General features: G+C 36.2%; 1 protein-coding gene across 2 annotated transcripts in view; it reads left to right on the plus strand.

Moving 5' to 3' along the window:
- The window catches only part of LOC145692961 (calpain-5-like), a 168,361-nt gene that overhangs the window by 17,138 nt on the left and 132,749 nt on the right, over nt 1–18,474 (plus strand). For both annotated transcript variants that reach the window (XM_081768555.1, XM_081768556.1), the window contains exon 2: nt 15,587–15,682. In XM_081768555.1, coding sequence (XP_081624681.1) covers nt 15,677–15,682 — 6 coding nt within the window. In that variant the 5' untranslated portion in view covers nt 15,587–15,676. The remainder of the gene's footprint in view (nt 1–15,586; nt 15,683–18,474) is intronic.

The raw sequence follows: 18,474 nt of genomic DNA on the forward strand, positions 1-18,474 counted from the left end.
ACTTCATATTACTGCAAGAAGTAGCGTTTCAGAATTTTGACTTCCTCCCTATGTATAGAGCCTATGTGAACGTGGGCCCTCAGCACCGAGGTACTGCCATCTTGTGTAAAAGAGGTGTCGAGGTTAGGAATGTTGTGTATCTTCCATCTGGCAGGGGTATAGCAATAACTTGTGATGATCTAACTCTGATTAACATTTATGCCCCGAGTGGTTCAAATAATAGGAATGCAAGAGAACAGTTTTACAACGAAGACATTTTACCCCTATTTCCCACTATTCCCACAAAAATAATATTGGCTGGGGACTTTAATGTTGTGAATCGTGGGATAGACACTACCTCGAAGTTCATTCCTTCCCCTGCTCTCCAACAATTAATTTCCTCCCTCAAACTCAAGGATGCTTGGGTACAACACCGCCAGGATCTTCAGTTTACATATAAGACTCAAAATATGTCTAGTCGCATTGATCGATGTCATACAACACCTGACTTAATAGCTTCTGTCACCGATATTCATTTACGGATTATACCATTCAGTGATCACGCAGCAATACTCTGGACATGCAAGTACAATCTCGGTGTTTCGGTTACTTACGGAAAGACTGAGTGGAAATTAAACAATCAATTACTTAATCATGCTGAAACGAAATGTATCTTTCGTCTGAAATGGGAGTACTGACTCCGACAACGTCATTACTATCCAACTTTAAATGAATGGTGGGTTAAATACGTTAAGCCGAAAATACAGAGTTTTTTTTAAATGGCAAGGTGCTGAAGTACAAAGAGAAAAACGAGAAAGTCTCGCATATCTGTATCGAGCTCTCCAGGAGTTGTGGTTCCTCCCCAGTTCACAGCAAAATATGATAGCCATTAACAAAACGAAGGCTTGGATCAAACAAATCCAAGCTACTTCGGTCAGACAATATGCCCATCGCCTGCCTCCCGGTGGTTGTCTTCCCGATGAACATATTACCCTGTATCATTACATGGCTCAACATAAACGTCGCGTTGCTAAGGTTATTGACGTAATTAAGCATGATAATCGAACGATCACGTCCCTCCCCGAGATACAGCAGGTATTCTTCGATCACTACAGAAACTTGTACGCTAAACAAGAGGCACCTCAAGATGGATACCAGCAATACCTGAATCTCCCCCTTCCCGTCCTGTCGGACAGGGAGCGACAGTGCTTGATGTCGCCCATCACAGAAGAGGAAATAAGTAGGACGCTGGCTCAGTGTAATAGTGATTCCAGTCCTGGGGCAGATGGATTATCGTATGCATTCTATCAAAAGTATTGGGATATAGTCGGGAAGGACATGGTTGCCCTCTATAATGAACTATTACGATCTCCTAACTTTCTACAAAATGAGGGTCACGTGATATTTCTTCCAAAATCTACAGACGCCACAGATGAAACACACTATAGGCCCATAACCTTGTTAAATACCGACTTAAAATTGTTCACCAAACTTTTAGTGCAGCGCATGCGCAATCTCTTTGCTGATAAAATTAGTCCTTTTCAAGCAGCGCTCAATAAAGAAAAGAATGTGTATTATGCACTTACGAAGATTCGCGATGTAGTAGGATACTTTCTTTTTGCCAGAAAACCGGCCTGTCTTCTGTCATTGGACTTTCAAAATGCCTTTGATCGTTTATCACATGATTATCTTTTTGCAGTGCTCAGCGCATATAAATTTCCGCTTAGCTTCCTTAATATTATCCAGCAACTGTATAGCACGGCGACTGCTCGACTACAGATAAATGGTTTTCTCACTCAGTCCATTTCACTGAACAGCGGAGTCCGCCAGGGTTGTCCAATGTCCATGTTTCCTTTTGGGCTTGCTCTTGAACCTCTCTTATATAAGTTGGCTGCGTATATCCAACCTCCGCTTCACGACCTGCAAAATCTCTCCGTCACGGCCTATGCTGATGATGTGAATATTAGTTGCACGACATTACAACAGTTTCACTATATTATTGCCCAATTACGACAATTCAGTGATATTAGTGGTGAACGTCTCAATTTCTCTAAAACAAAAGTGTTGGCATTTCATAACTGGAAAATGGATGGCATTCCAGAGCCCTTCTCAACTGTTGAAGTGGTAGATCAAGTTAAAATATTGGGTGTTATATTTTCGAATAGTGACAGTATCCATTATGAACGAATTTGGGATCCATTACTGAATACTGTGCGCGGGCTGTGTCTCCAACAAAAATTACGCAAATTAGACCTTATCCAACGTATTTGGTATGTAAATAGTTATTTGTGTGCAAAATTATGGTATTACGCTCACATATATCCGATATCGGACCTCTATCTTCGAAAACTTCATTCTGTTATTGGTTGGTTTATTTGGGCAGGACTTTATTTTCGTGTCACACGTAATACCCTTATTCTACCTTGGAAACAAGGGGGCTTACAGCTCATTTCGATACGTGAGAAATGTAAGGCGTTTTTCTTAACCAACAACTATAAGCAATATCAATTTCCTGACAGTATTACACATCAGTGGCTTTCGTGCTGGATGGTCTCATTTCCAGCACCCAACCCCCCTAATATGGAATCCCTCAAAGACGCCCCTGTGTATATTAAAGAATGCGTGCAAGGTTGGTCGTATCTACCTCTCTTGGATCCCACCAATTATTTCAATGTAAAAATTATGGGTCAGTACTTACTTGCACCTCTGTACAACGAAATGGTTCCGCACGTTCAGCAAAAGTTTCCCACAAAAAACTGGAAAATGATATGGCATAATGTGCACAATGTCACTCTGTCAACGCAGGTAAGGAGTACCTGGTATATGATTGTGAATGAGCTTGTTCCTACTAATGTTAAATTAAAACGTATTGGAGTACTACAAACGGATATGTGTCAACGGTGTGATCAACCTGATACGATTGAACACAGACTGCAATTCTGTGCTCAATCACCTGATATCTGGAGAACGTTAACAAGAATGTTAAGTGTCATTTGCCGTTTACATGCAACTGTGTTTGAACCTCAGTATATACTGTTTCCCGACTATCGTTTCTTTCCGATCACCAAACACAATACTGTCACCTGGCTAATTGGACAATCACTTTTCTATATCATGGATACGTATCCGTGTGGCAATATGTCTGATTACATTATTTTTCTGAAAAATGCTTGTAAAAGATTTTCTGTACAGTGCGAAAACAAATTTTTTGCTCACTACTTACGAATCTTGTATAATGAATATATGCACTGAGATGTTATAAGTTCCTGTAATGTAATCAAATGAAAATAATAATAAAAAAAAAAAAAAATAGCCGAGTGGTCTAAGGCGTTCGGCTTATAAAGCACCGTTCGAATCTCCGCCGGGTACAGCACCTTTTTCTCTCTTTTTTTCACATGTTCTCAATGTTTCTGTCTGTGTTCTTGTCGGATTCCATTAAATAGAATTTCGAATAGAGACCAATATATATGATAAATAATCATTTATTTCCGAAACTGCACTCGTACAATATACGTTTTCGAGATTTTGATTTTGGAAATGAAGTGTATATAATATTGAATAGTAAAAATAGTAAAATAAAAAATATTTGTATAAATATTGATTAATTAATTAGAGTTATACATGGCTTTCCAATCAGGATTATATAGAGAGGACTTACTTCTAAGTAGAGATGCAAAAAAGCCGGCTTTTTTGAATCGATAGTTTTTTTCACATAAAAAGCCGGCTTTTTTGGAAAAAAACCGAGAATTTTGGAAATTTTGGCTTTTTTCATTTTCATGATTTTTCTATCCAAATAGCTTTCTTATAGTATATTCTATAGTTAGATAAGATTTCCACGACCTGAATGCCATATTTAGCTCTGTAATTCACCATCAAGATGGATGGAGCACATATTTTACGAATTAAAGCTAACATGAAGAATGTAGTATTTGAGGGCAATTTTACAGGTTATTTAACTTTATTTTAACTTTTGAGTTATCGACATTTTTTTCCTTCTCTAGATCATTTTAGTTTGTCATCCGTGTTTCATTTCTAAGAGCTTAGTACTCCAGCTTCTAGCACGAAAGTTAAACTTACGTTTTTCTATATATCCGTCAAAGCATACGTTTTTCAATATGTCCGTCAAACCGTATTTCCACATTTCTGTTATACTGTAGTTGTGGAATGATTTAGCAATAATTTTCCAGACACAACCTTGAATACCAATTTATACAAATAATCAATAGCGGATTTAGAAAAGTACTTTGGGAGGGGTTTCTCTGATTGTTTCGTTTTCTAAAAAGTCCTAATTTTATTTGGGAGCAGCTTGAAGTTTATGAGTACAGGCATAACTAATATTTCGTTTCGTTTATATGTTTAGCAATAATCTTCCGGATACAACCTTGAAGATCATTTTATACTGAGAATCAGTGGCGAATTTAAAAAAAGTGTTTTGGGAGGGGTTTTCTTACTACTAATGTTTAGTTTTTCTAAACATTCGTAATTTTTATTTGACGGGAGCTTAAAGTTTATGAGTAAAGACATAACTAATAGATATTTCGTTCGTTTTAGACATTCCACAACTTTGGAGAACAGGCTTCAGTCCGAAAGACCGATCCTCTAACCTTCGCAAAACCGTCACTGCTGGTAATTAGTAATAATAACGATTTAAAAACAATAAGAAAGGAAGTCGGCCAACTCCTACACTCCTAGTCGGCCAGTACACGCACTATTTCTACATTCTCAGATGGAATGAAGGAAGGCTTTGTCAGAATGGTCGAATGCTGGGTTGAATCCCGGACTTCCCGATAGAAGCGCAAAAGCCAACCACTCAGTCACGTTTGTTGTGCAGTTGTATTTAGCTTAACTTAAATATATTCCGTAGTCTTTTTTTTTTTTTGTTCCGTAATGATATGTTGAATCCCTCTTGTTAGAAATTCAGAAAACATGAGGACTGGGTAAACCGTGATGGTGGTCAAGGGCGCCCATGTTGTGGTTTCCAAGGAGGGGCAAGTATAAGCGACGTTTCAAAAATAGTTTCAAATTTTGCTGTAACTAATGTAAAAATCCTATTGGATTTTCAATATTCTGAAGTACATTTTCCTCTAGGGGGGGCAAGCGCCCCTTAACCCCCCTGATGGGCGCCCTTGATGGTGGTTATAAAAAACTTGACTGTAGAATTTCAAGAATATACAGAACCATGTGCAGCCTTTAATTGTATCATACAAATCTAAGTATTTCTCTTATGTTTTATTTTAATTTTATTTTGTTTCAAAAAGAGGGTATGGAATATTTTGAAGCAAAAATACTACATAAAATTTTGCTAGTTATTTGTGTATTTTTTGAAAGAAGTTTTTACTCTTAGGGTTGGCTCGTTTACACCAGCTGTTTTTTTTAAATAACTGGTTTAAACTAAAAAAATTAAAAGAACAAAAATGCGAATCGTGTGAACTTCATGGTGACGTTTCACATGTCAAACCATCTGCATTAGTCTTATTTCCTTTTCACCTTTTAATCAAGGTGTCCCATGTTCAATTCTCGGTCGAACCACAACCCTTCTTTCATGTGTAGAACAAGTACTCTTTCGGATGTCACTTTAAGCGAAAGTCTTCTCCTTGATAACCTCGGCATTACGTAAGGATGTTAAGCCTAAACATACAAAACGAAACCAAATTATATATTTCTGCATACCTGTTGTTTTATAAAGAAGCGAAGGTTGCTTAAATATATTGATTAAAATTGGTAAAATTTATCGATTGCCTACTTAGCTTCCAACATTAGCTTGGATTGGACTTTCAATGATACCTACATACTAAATTTGTAATTTAATACCTCAGTTTTAGAAAAATAAACACACTGCTGAACAAGACTGCACTTATTTAATATAAAAACACATTTACACGTGACGTTTTGATCTTCTATCCAAGATCCTCATCAGACGTACACTCTCATCTGATGAGGATCTTGGATAGAAGATCGAAACGTCACGTGTAAATATGTTTTTATATTAAATAAGTGCAGTCTTGTTCAGCAGTGTGTTTATTTTTCTGATTTTATTAGTAAGACGTTGACTATGATTGTGTGTCACTCAGTTTTAGCGTACTGATTATAATACGTTAACCTTTAAATTTTACATGCAAATTAAATTTTACAGAATTTTCCCGTTATTGTTTTACATTTAAAAGAATGACGGAATTTTCCCGATGGCTGGGGCGGGAGTTTCTCAATTTAAGAAATTTACTGACCGGACTTCTTTAAGCTTATGGGACCTCTTCCAGCATAACCCCGTTGTTGAATAATAACACCAAGGCGAAACAAACTTATTTCTGTGAATATGAATGTAAATACATAAAGCAAAATATCTAAATCAAAAAACCTGGTTTAAACCCCAAAAAAGCCTGGTTTAAACTGCCCCCCCAAAACGGGTTTTTGTCATTTTCAGAAACAACCATGGTTCTTGCCAGCTCTGCTTACTTTTGTATATAGGAGGTTAAAATGTGTTTATTATATACATTGGTTAATCCTTTGGAATTCATAATGTAAAAATGTTGAAGTTAAATTGTTTAAAATATCTTTTCGAAATTCATGGTTTACTTTCGAGGTTTTATATTATTATCGGCATCAACCACTAATTAAATGACTTTCTGTGTTATAGAGAAGCGAAACAAAGTCTGCTTTATCGATTTAAAGCAGAATTTTGAAAAAAGACCAAAATTTCCCAAGCAAAAAAGCAAAGCAGAAAAAACCGAGTTTTTTTCCAAAAAAGCCGGTTTTTTTCCGAGCCCTTGCATCTCTACTTCTAAGTGCAATCCGAAAACAAATATTTGAGTTTTAATCTGACCCAAAGTTGGTAACTTACAGGATAATTTATACATGATTGGTATTGTAATTTTTATGCTTTTATTATAATCCTCTGTAAGTTATGATTTTACCAATTCTAAATGTAGAACGAGAAACAAGTGTAATATTATATTTGCTACGAAAAGCTTTTAAGCAATGATACTTTCAAGACGTGATTTGAGACCCCTTTCGAGCTAAGAAATTTTTGCCTTCAGGACCATATATTCGATCGTGCTCAATGTGGACTACCAATGTTTGCCCTCCACCCGCATATTGAAATTGCCCCCGAGGATAATTTTCTGAAGTCACCACTGTTTATAAATAGTTTTTCGTTACAAATCAGAGGATAATGGAGTAGTGAGTATACTTTTTCCTTTTTTTTTTTTTTTTTTTTTGCTATGGATTTAAGATTCGCAATTCATACAATGTTCCGTTCTAATCGAATTTGAAACAAAAGAAGTTTTCAATGAGTTACTCAAAGAAATATTTTCAGCCTCCGGATGAAAATAGGAAGACACTTAAAAAATAAACAACTTACTACCGGGTTTGAACACACAAACATGTGATTGATAGTGTATCGACCCAAACCACTCGACCGTTTTGTATGCCTTTGAACATCTTCTTTTGCCTTTTGTGAAAGCAGTTTACTGTTCCATACTCGCTTTTGTTTATTCCGATACGACTATGAGTTCTCAGTAAATATTTGGACGTTACAGCTCTTGCAATGTATAAAAGTGTTTTTAGAATAAATCACAATCGATATTATGTCCTAATAACATACGTAAAACAGGTTGAATTCGTGAAATGATTGAGGTTGGAGTGAGCGTAAATGTTTTCATAGTTAGGAGCCTGGATATGCAAACCCGCTTAACGTGGGGATTTAATTTTGTGAAATTTGGTACATTTATTATTCATTTATCAGTTCGCTTACTCCTAAAATGTGTAGACATTAAAAAAAATATTAGTTTTTTAGTGGTGTTAAATAGTGATTTTTACTGGTGTACCTGTTCCTATGAAAACTCGTAACTAATCGTGTTAACTTAAGGTTGCTTCTTAATTATTTTTCTGTGATGTTTTTTGGAGGATATTACATTAATTTACCAGAAAATAACTTTTGATATGATCAAAATACCTAACATAGAGATAAGAGCAGATTTATTCGTGAAATAGGATATCCAAATCAAGGATTTTTTGTAATGGTGTCAACGAATAGACTTATGTTGGATTTCTGCTTTGTTTTCCTTTGAAGTTTAATGTCCCACGTTTATGCACCGAAGCCAAGGGAGACGTGACAATGAGATGATGATATTGGTGGAACGATGAAAATGGGAGGAAACGAGAGAACACCGAGAAAACCCACGCATAAGGTGTTTGCTCACCACAAAACCCACTTCAAGGTAGCTGGGGCCGAACTAGGAACTCCAAGTGCCAGATTGGTGCCATTGAGCCACCGCGTTCCCTTCTGTTTTGAAGTTCGTATTAAGAGAAATAAATTAATATTTAATTCGAATTTTTAGTTATTATGCTGCCAAAATGTCTTGAGCCGTGGCAAAAATGCGAACTAAAGCTCACACCCTCACACACCCATGCGTTGAGCCAATAAGAGTTCAGCTGTTGCTAAGCGAGAGAAAGCCAGTGGAATTCCTTCAGCCGATAGCAGCGCTTGCAACGGAAGACTAGGGATCAAGTCAATGTGGCATATCTTTAACATATATTGATTATAGAAAAGAACCCAACTTCTTTTAAACCCGAAGTTTAACTTCCGTTTCTTCTATTTCAACCATAATACAAGACTTATTCAGCAATAATAAGTCTTATGATTAAACCACAGAAGTATAGCATCGCTTGATATTCTCTAGTTCTCATATTATAACGCTTTCCCACCCATGCAAGGGAACAATGATGGAACACAGAGATACATAGTCTACCTTGGTCTTGAAAGCTCATAAAAGAGAGAAAGATGTTCATCCATAATAGAGCTATAATCACTACTCATTTTAGAAGATACAGTGTATAGGGTTGACCCACCCTACCCATCCCAAGGAACCAAAGGAATACATATCTAATTCTAGACACTCAGATACATATTACTATACATATTACATACTCAGATACAGTAAGATACCTTTCCATAAGACCATAAAATTAATCTCATAGAGAATAACCACAATAGCTTTGAAAATTTCAATTTTTAGCAATATTTACCCATTCAAGGGAACGGCTTATTCCCATTGAAAGGAACCATAATGATACGTAACTGGTCTTACATACCTATGGAAGAGAGTAAGGTGCCCATGCATAGGACCAAATACCAATCCGTAAATATAGGGCCCATAAGCTAAGATGTTGGTCCACCCTACACTTCCAAGAAAGTTACAAGATTACGTACCTGGTCATAAATACCCATGGAAGAGAGTAGGATACTCCTCCATAAGCCCATAAACGTCCATTTTAGAGGGTAAATAACCACAAATGTCTTGAAAATTTTAATTCTATCAATTTTTTACCCATCCAAGGCAACGAAATACAATTCCAAAGTTTCAGAGGTACCTACAGCCTGTAAACAACTCTCAAATTTTTGTTCCTGGGAATTTCCAAATTTAAGGGCCGGTTTGCGCTCCTCCCAAATTTTGGGATGAGGATGCGTACCCCTCCCAAGATCAAGAGGTCAATAACCTATATGACAGTCAAATTTCAGGTAACCAGGGTCAATAACTGAGTAATGTACCTCCCAACAGCCAATCAGAGCGATTTACCTGAAGAGCGATTCTTGCCACTAATTATTCTAAAATTTTGGAAGAACGAAAAAAATATAAGAAATGTCAGCAACATTGATATTAATAGTTCACGGATGTGTCTTAATGTCTTAATGTCCGTGTTCAATGCTGTTAGAAAATACTGCAGTTTATAAATATGTATATTGAAATCTTGTGTATTATAGGGTGGGCCATAGGTCACGAAGGGGTTTCAAAGCAACATGACTTCTCGTGCAAGTTAGCAATATGTATTGAAATGCTGGTATAACATACATTATATATGGAATGTTTCTATCATCTACGTGTGAAAAATAATTTTAAGTAAATGTCTATCATGATGTAGTTCGCACGCGTAAACTCTTGCCATAACATTTGATATTACACTTCTAATTGCTGGATTATTGCTTAGATTTCCGCGCGGATGTTATTGAACTGCTGTAAAGTTTGAGGTTTATTGGTTTATACCCGTTCTTTGAGTAGCCCCGAAAGTAAAAGTCTGTTGCTCAAATCAGGCGATCATGGGGGTTAAGGAATGTCTGCATTTAGTAAAATGATTCGATACCCAAAGTGGTTTGCAGAAATGTAATTGTATCCTTAGATGTGTGCGCTGTGGTGCCACTTGCTGCAACCAAACGTCTGGCATGTTCTCCACTGCAGGGTTCTGAATCATCGCCTGGTATCGAGCACCGTGATGGTCACTGCATTACCATTGGCACCTTCGAAGAAGTGAGGCCCCATGATTCTCTGGAACATAACACCACACCATACTGTACATTTCACAGGAGGTGGTATACGTTGGTGGATGACGTGTGGATTCTCAGGATCCCAAAACCTGCAATTTTGTTTGTTTACGTACCCATGAAGTTGGAAGTGTATCATCGTCATTTATTATCAAATTGTCAAAAGAATCTGCGTTTTCACAAACCAATCCTGAATACACGTTGCAAATCTGCTGTGTTGCCCATAATCCTCTTATTGCAGTTGCTACAACAGTTGCACTTTGTAGGGATACAGGTGCAAATCATGTTTAAATATGCAGCGCAGTGTCGTTCGATTGAATATCATATGAATAGTCCGTCTTCTTCTGGAAACCTCCGGTGCTTCTTCGACATTTCTCCGAACCCGTTCAATTGCTGCATGTGTTATTGCAGAGCGTGGTCTCCCCGATCGTGGTAAGTCAGCTACCGGACCATTCTCTCTGAAATGTCCTAGCAAACGACGAATCAGTGATTCAGAAGGTGTATTCCTGACACGAAACTTGCGGCGATACACCCTTCGTATTAAGACAATTGACCTCCGGTTTTCAAAATACACACAATTCAATAATTCTTCAATAATTTTCGTTATCTGTGCAATTGTGATTTTTCTCAACTGACATTTCCTGAACGTCTACTTCATGTAATCTGAAAAGTAAGAGGAAAACGGTGACTAGAACATTTTCTCCATATTTATTCTATCACAAGAAACATTCACATTAAACTTATTTTCATGGAAAATATTACGTGCTGCAACCCCTTCGTGAATATGGCCCACTCTTTATAATGCCATCTAATAGAAGTTTTGGAATCAATTGAAATGTTTTCTGAGAGAGAGTCAGAAGCACCATTTTTGTCGAATTTCCGTTTTAACTGTTTGTTAGTGCAATATCTAATTATTGGATCAAGCTCTGTAAGCGTATAATAGTAATTAATTAAATTATTAAGAGATGCGTTATTTTGTCAAAATGTTTCTTTTATCATAGTAGCCAGAAGTAATCACGAATTTCTTCTGGTTTATGACTTTATGGTGTGATTTTCTAATTCTTATTGTAATAGTAATAATGGAATAGTTATACTGCAATTGATAATAGTGTGCAGTTATGAGGTTGTCACCATTGCAGCTCATCTAAATTTACTGCGAAGAGGATATTTCTAGATTTCAGCTAAGAACCCTCCATAGGACTTACAATTATGACTGGAATCCTTGCCAAGGTTGCGGAATGAAAATAAGTCTTCAAAAATAATAGGAAACAGACAATGATGGCAAAAGTTAAAAAAGGATTGGATAGAGAAAAGGAGATTTTAAAGGAAGAACCTCAAACACAGTATTTTAATGAAAAAGGATGTCTTCTGTATTTTTCTCAGCATCTTATTTTCAGTTTCTGAGCTGGCTTTATACTTGCTGGTCTCTGGCTTGGCAGACAGCTTGGTCAATTTCTTAGAAGTCTTTTCATGGATTTTCTTTCATATTCAGAATCTACATGCACTAGTTACAGTGGTGGAGCCAAGGGAGGGCAGGCCCCCTTGCTGAAATTCTTGGCCCCCCTAGTGCCCCCCCATACAGAGTGATACTGCTATATGTCGACAAACGGCTAGTTGATAGTAGCCACCAGTGGTGCCCCCCCCCTTATGTCCATGACGCACCCCCCCAATTGTCTATCCGTAGGTGTTCTTCCATGATAAAAATCTTCTTTTCGATTAATTTTACCCCCTCCCCCATCAAACATATTTATATGGATTTTTAACCCCCCACAATATTTCAATGACGCAGTTTGCGTCATAGCCCCCCCTTGTGGGCACCCCTGGTAGCCACAAGTGAAACTACCACCGAAACATCTCTCGACAACAGAGTTACCAACTGCAGAATACCATATGTTGCAATAGTCTGCGTTCCGAGTAAAAACCTCGGCTCGTCTTTGTAGTGCAGCAAGATCTAATTCACCAAAATCTATAAGATGTATGCATTGACCTCAACAACTGAACGTTCCTTTTAACCTATGTCTCCTATCTGGTTATCTTCTTTGTTTTCGATAAAGACCCCGCCCCAAAAGCAAAATCAGTCGCATTCTCATTCGCTTCGATGTTGAAAGTCACACTAAAATAAGAGATGCTTACTTACAAAAACCATGTACTGCAGTAAAACATTACATTGTGTTAGACGAAAGAATTTCCGTACACTAAGTAAGCCTAATTAATTTCCATTGATTATATTGACATAGAACAAATGCATAGAGTTCATTAAATAATTTGGTATTATTATTATTATTATTATTATTATTATTATTATTATTATTATTATTATTATTATTATTATTATTATTATTATTATTATTATCAATTAACATCATGCCGTCTTTTTAATATACAGCAAAAGAAGAGAGCAAAAGTTTTTATTATTTCCGTCATTTTCTCCGTTGTTCGTATCCCAATCGTTCGAGAAAATTAAGATACTGAATACTACCAACACCTACTATTTGCTACTGATACTGGTTCTCCTTCTCGATTACCTTCTGATCTTGTCTCTAGAACGTGTAGTTTCCTCACGCTTTTGGCCGTTGGCTACCCAATAGAAACCTTCTGCTGCGATGTTAACTAGTGATATTAGCGAATTCCAAGGAAAACGGAGTCAGCGCTTGGTGGATCTATACTACTAATCTGGAGAAATGAGGCTAACAAAAATCAGTGATTCTTTATAAATAAATCGTTCAGATGTATTTTCTTTTAAACGATTTTAACCTTAGCTTAATCTCAAAACTGCTACTACAGCCAGTGCTACATCTCCTGATTACTAACCATCAGGCAAGATACCGAGATGATACAACTTGGTCGCGGCAGTAATACTATTTTGTGTAAAAGTGGTAGTTACTCCCGTGACCAGGTTGTATCATCCCGTTATTTGATGTTTATTAATCAGAGATATACATCAGGAGTTTGTCGGACTGGTCCACAGATATTCCATTTAGTAAGTTCAGTCAGTGAATACCCATTTTTTATCACAGATTTATATTTGTTCTCCGTCAAAATATGCATTTCTGAGAAAATTACATTGTAGGAATTGTGCAAACAGTAAATCAGTGGTGACATGAATTTTCAACAGGATATACTAGGCTAATTAATGCCTCTCCTTCAAATCTAATCTCAAAACTAACAATATTAATTTAGCATCTACTACAGGATACTAGCCTTAAGTTATTTCAGCTACATTTGAATTTATTTTATGGCTTTGAAACATCTGAGACTCAGATAATATAAATAAGGGAAATGAGTCAATAGGGGCATAAAAATTCCCCTAGTGCCACCGAGGAAAAATCTTGGTAATCTCCTCAGTCGAAACATTCATCTACGAGGGATCGATCACACCATCTACCGAATCTTAAGTTGATGCTCTACCGTTGAGCCTTGGCCATTGCGGTACAAAATTTTCTTGGGCCCTTCATTGCCCCCCTGAAAGAAATTCTAGCTACGCTACTGACTAGCTACTGCAAGGGGTGAGACAAACGAGGCTATGGATGGCTGACAAGCTCTAGACTACATGAATCTTCTCCACTCCCACATTTCGGATTCTATTCTGCAACTATGAATTTACGGTTGTCTACCTTGGTATCTCTGCTTCAGGCCTCTTGTCTCCCTATCGGGCTCTCGATCTAGCACACACACACACACACACACACATTTCACCTAGGACCGAATCCTCTCCGAGTCATCATGTCTTGTGGTTTTCGTCCACCCAGAAGATCAATAACGTTGACTATAACGTGCTTGAGGAACAGACAGTTGCAGGAATGCGGTAAAAAGAAACTGCGAAACTGCATGTGATTTATTTCAATTCAATAGAGAGCTTGTTAAGAAACGACTATAAATTCAATGAATTTTTCCTTGTCTCGGAAGCAATGACAGCGGGATATTCTCAGGGTAATGGCATCTTATAAGGCACCAAATATTTCTTACTTCATAATGGATCGAAGACATAAACCTTAGTATTCTGAGAACTTATATTAGTGTATATTCCGAGAATCTTCACCGTAAGTTCATACTTTCAATTTGTGAATGACTAACAAACATGACATTTTTACCACCTTCCTGTAGAGCTCTTTGATCACATTGTAATTTAAGCTCCAATAACTTCTTTTCTGAGTTTGCAGTGGCTATTATTAGAACGTAAACAAAATCAAGATTATCAAAGATGCATCTCCACTGTTCAAGAGTCAAATGACCCGATGATCTATGATTGTAATTGGAAATTTTTAATATTTACGTTTCTCTGACACCGTTTGATTAAGGCCATCTACGTATGGTAATTATTCCCAATTTGACGATATATTTTGTTTTGACACATATTATCAATATTAGAAAAATAGTAAACAATAACATATCAGATTATTTGATAGGCCTATCGTAACATAAACAGATACATATCTGTAAACAAATATGCTCTTTTGTTTGCTTTTAGAAATTCAGTAATTTTTTCTAAGGTACTTCGCGTAACTAAGTTCAAATTACGAATGGTTTTTATTTCGGAAGTATTTTTCCCTTAATTTGCAATACGTTTGCCTAATTTCGCAACATTAGCCTTTTGTTATTGATTGTGCGATATGTGTTATGTTTTATATGTCTAATACAATTAGTAATTAATTTATTAGGGTTTCCGAATTTATATATTCTGTCCCCGAAAAATTGTTCAAGACTTCAAATGTCCAATTTTTTTAATAACATATAAGTTAATATAATTCATGAAATATTTCTAACTTTGTTGTTATAGTCTATGTTTTATTTTCATTGCTCGTGGTCACGCTTCACAAATGTCTCAAGTTCGTTACGTTCTAATAGAGATACGTAGATAGGAATTCGATCGAGGAAATGTTCTTTTGTTTTCTTTTTTTGAGTTAGATGATGTAATTGATTTAAATGGATTTTAATTAGTTCGTACATACATACGTTTTTCTGTTAAATGTTACTACGAGTATATAATAGTTGTATGCTGATAAAGCTTTAAAAAACAACATAATGTAGCTGATGTTTGATTAACTGAGTTCCCGTTGGGATATTTTAAAAGAAATATAATTTTGGGAAAATCAAGATGAAAGGATATCATAAAGTTATCTTAATAATAATATACCGATGGTAACTTTAATTTGATCTATAGCATAGAGCCCATTCGTCCATATTTGTTTTTTACAGCGTTGATTCTTCTCTAGATCTCTTAGAGATAGAGGTAATTAATTTAGGATGATATAAAGTTGGTTAACATGAAAAAAACTTTATTTTTCATTACAGACACACACTGCTGACTTTTAAATAAAACATTAGTTTGAGGGTACTTCACATATCAAAACATTTGTAGGTCATGGTTTGCTGAAATTCATCATGGTGGTGAGTACTATACTTGATTCTAATGACATATTCATTATTAAAAATTCTTTATACAATGTTAGTTTACGCTCGTTATATGTTTTGTTGTTAATTCTATATAGATTGTAGCTTATATTGTCCATGTTTTAGGAACAGAGCTGTTCCGTAATAGAAAAAATGTTAAGTAAATAACTGTATGAGATCTGTATCTTAGCATGCAATCTGAACCACATACTTTTAGAGTGAACCGACCTGACCACGCGCACAGGAGTTCTGGTTTTTAAAACTAAGTTATTGCTTTCACGTTGAAAGAAGAATAAAAACCTAAGTAGTAGATGGAATTTCTTGGCCACACTATACTAGCTCAAGGGTTTATTATACGTCTATCGTCGTTAAAAACAACAAACATCATACGATTCTATTTCTGCCACAGAACTCTCGGCTACATCACACGGGACATTTTCGTAATATTTACTCTTCACATAATATTTGATTTGATCTGGTTTTCAGTTTAGCATCCCTTTGAGTAGCGAGACTATATGAGGCGTGGACCTACAGTTTAACGTGGAATCCGAACCACACGAACTCCCGCCAGAAATCGAACCTGGATTCCTATAAGATTAATACTGATTGAACCAACATTCCATTTCAACACAAAAAAGTGCGAATCATTCTCAAAAACAGATATTTCCGATATTTGTCAAGAAGAATCAGTTATATTCAGAAGAATCAATATTGGGAATACTAAAAGGTCTTTTATATTTAGAACTCTTAGTGAATTTAATATTAACAAGTCCTGAATTCAACTCAAGAACGGTGAACCACTTGCAACCTGCTAAGTTTATAAATATTTGCTCCATGGATGGCATAACAAAATTCTCATTCTTTTGCACAACATGGCTCATAAATCAAAAATTAGATATAAATCGATAATCACCTTGAGGTCTTTTGGTGATTATCACCCAAGAAGAACTGGGTTATTAAAACCTGAATACTTAGAGTTTCGCATTATTCGCTAAGATCCTAATTTCTTAAAGTTTTTTTCATTGATATACCAAATGCAATAGAACGGGTACTGCTTGACAATTGTGCTGTCAGTGGGAATATCACACTTAATAAGATTGGTAATACCAGTACAAATATTATATCTAGAAAATCAGTCACTATTGTTAATTTTTAAGTTCAGAATACCTTTTGATACTAAGACATAGCTGGATTTACATTCAACATTAACGCTTCTAGTGTTTTTCTATACACTCCCTAGGCTCTTCTTTCTCTGTCTCGCGTAACTCCTTCAGTTGCTCTTCAGGAACTGTCTCAATTCAACGTCCCTTCACCTTTCTCTTCTTCATCAAGAATCTTACATACAACGTTACACTGCGATGCCCAATCAATAAGTGTATTTTTCTTTGGGAGCTTTACCATATCTATGCAATGTTAATGCCAAATCCGCCATGGAAGCATTTTGATGACTTAATATATCAATACCCGATAATGGTTTAGAATGCAAGGGTATAATTCTAAAGCAGTGAAGACTTACTTCTTAAGAAAAATTTCAAAAATATTACTTCCCTTCCAATAATTTTAGCACCAGATACCCGTATAATATCATTAGTAATTTTTACAGGTTTCACGTTATTGGGAACCAACAGCTCAGGCCCACCAAATATCATAGCCACAGTGTAAATTATTAAGTCTTGTTGGATTTCGTTAGTTTTAGGCGTGATAAGACATAACTTTGATTCTACTTTGGTGGGCATTTGTTGCATTTGATTATCTACCACATCTCCCCTATAAACCATAGATAATTTTAGTTTAAATTTTGTTTAGGAGCTCGACAAAATCTTGCAATATGATTAGGCCCTTTGCAAGTCCTACATATTATTATCGATTTGTGCCAACCAGAATTATTTTGACCTGAGTTCTGATTACTGTCCAAAATACCTTGTACTTCGTTCTTCCGGTTAAAATAATTTGTTTCTGTTTTGTGTGTTTTGTGTTCTGTGTTTTGTTTCTTCTCGTGACCATTTTTGTGCCTTTTCTTACCCCTCATAGATGTTTCAAGAGCTAACACAATGTTTTGCATATTTTCACACATTTTGTCAATATCCATTTGAGAATCAGAGTTAGAAACATCCCCCTTACTCGCTTCATTATGGGTTTTTGCAGAAATTTGCTTAACTTCCTTAATTTTTAAAGATAATCTCTTCATTTCATCGTTGTTAAAGGAATTCTGCGTTTGTGTTGCAGGCTAATAAATGGGTGGTAAATGATACGAAGAGAGATGTGATGAGCCATATTGCGTTTGCGGAAAAGAATGAGATTCTCCTGAATATTAGGCAACAATTGTGTCGGAACAGATATCCAAGAACTGTTAATAAAACTTTTAGGTCTTTCTTGCGAAATAAAAGGATTTTCTTCAGTCCGCAACAAGAAAAACCTACAACATGACCAGAAGTTTATTGTGAAACGATGTAGTCTTTTGTTCCAAAATAAGTGTGCAGGGGAGAACACCGAGGTTTCTGCTGGCGTGTTCCGTGGCGCATAGACGTTATGTTGATTCCCTGGGCCGTTAGGCGTAGTTTCACAATAAACTTACATGCTCATGTTGCAGGTTTTTTGCTGCGGACTGTACATAAGCATTCATTTCCTGCTGTTCTTTCCTAATCTGTTCATTTAACGTAGTTTCTTTTCGATCTTCAATATTCAAATGTGAAATCAATTGAAGGGCCAATCCCATTTCTTCATGAAACATGAGTTTTGTGGCTGAAGTGTAAACTAGTGTCACCTACTGTTACTCATTGGACTAAATG

This window comes from Thermobia domestica, chromosome 8 (assembly GCF_964235325.1).
Source record: "Thermobia domestica chromosome 8, izTheDome1.hap1.1, whole genome shotgun sequence".
Lineage (NCBI taxonomy): Eukaryota > Metazoa > Arthropoda > Insecta > Zygentoma > Lepismatidae > Thermobia > Thermobia domestica.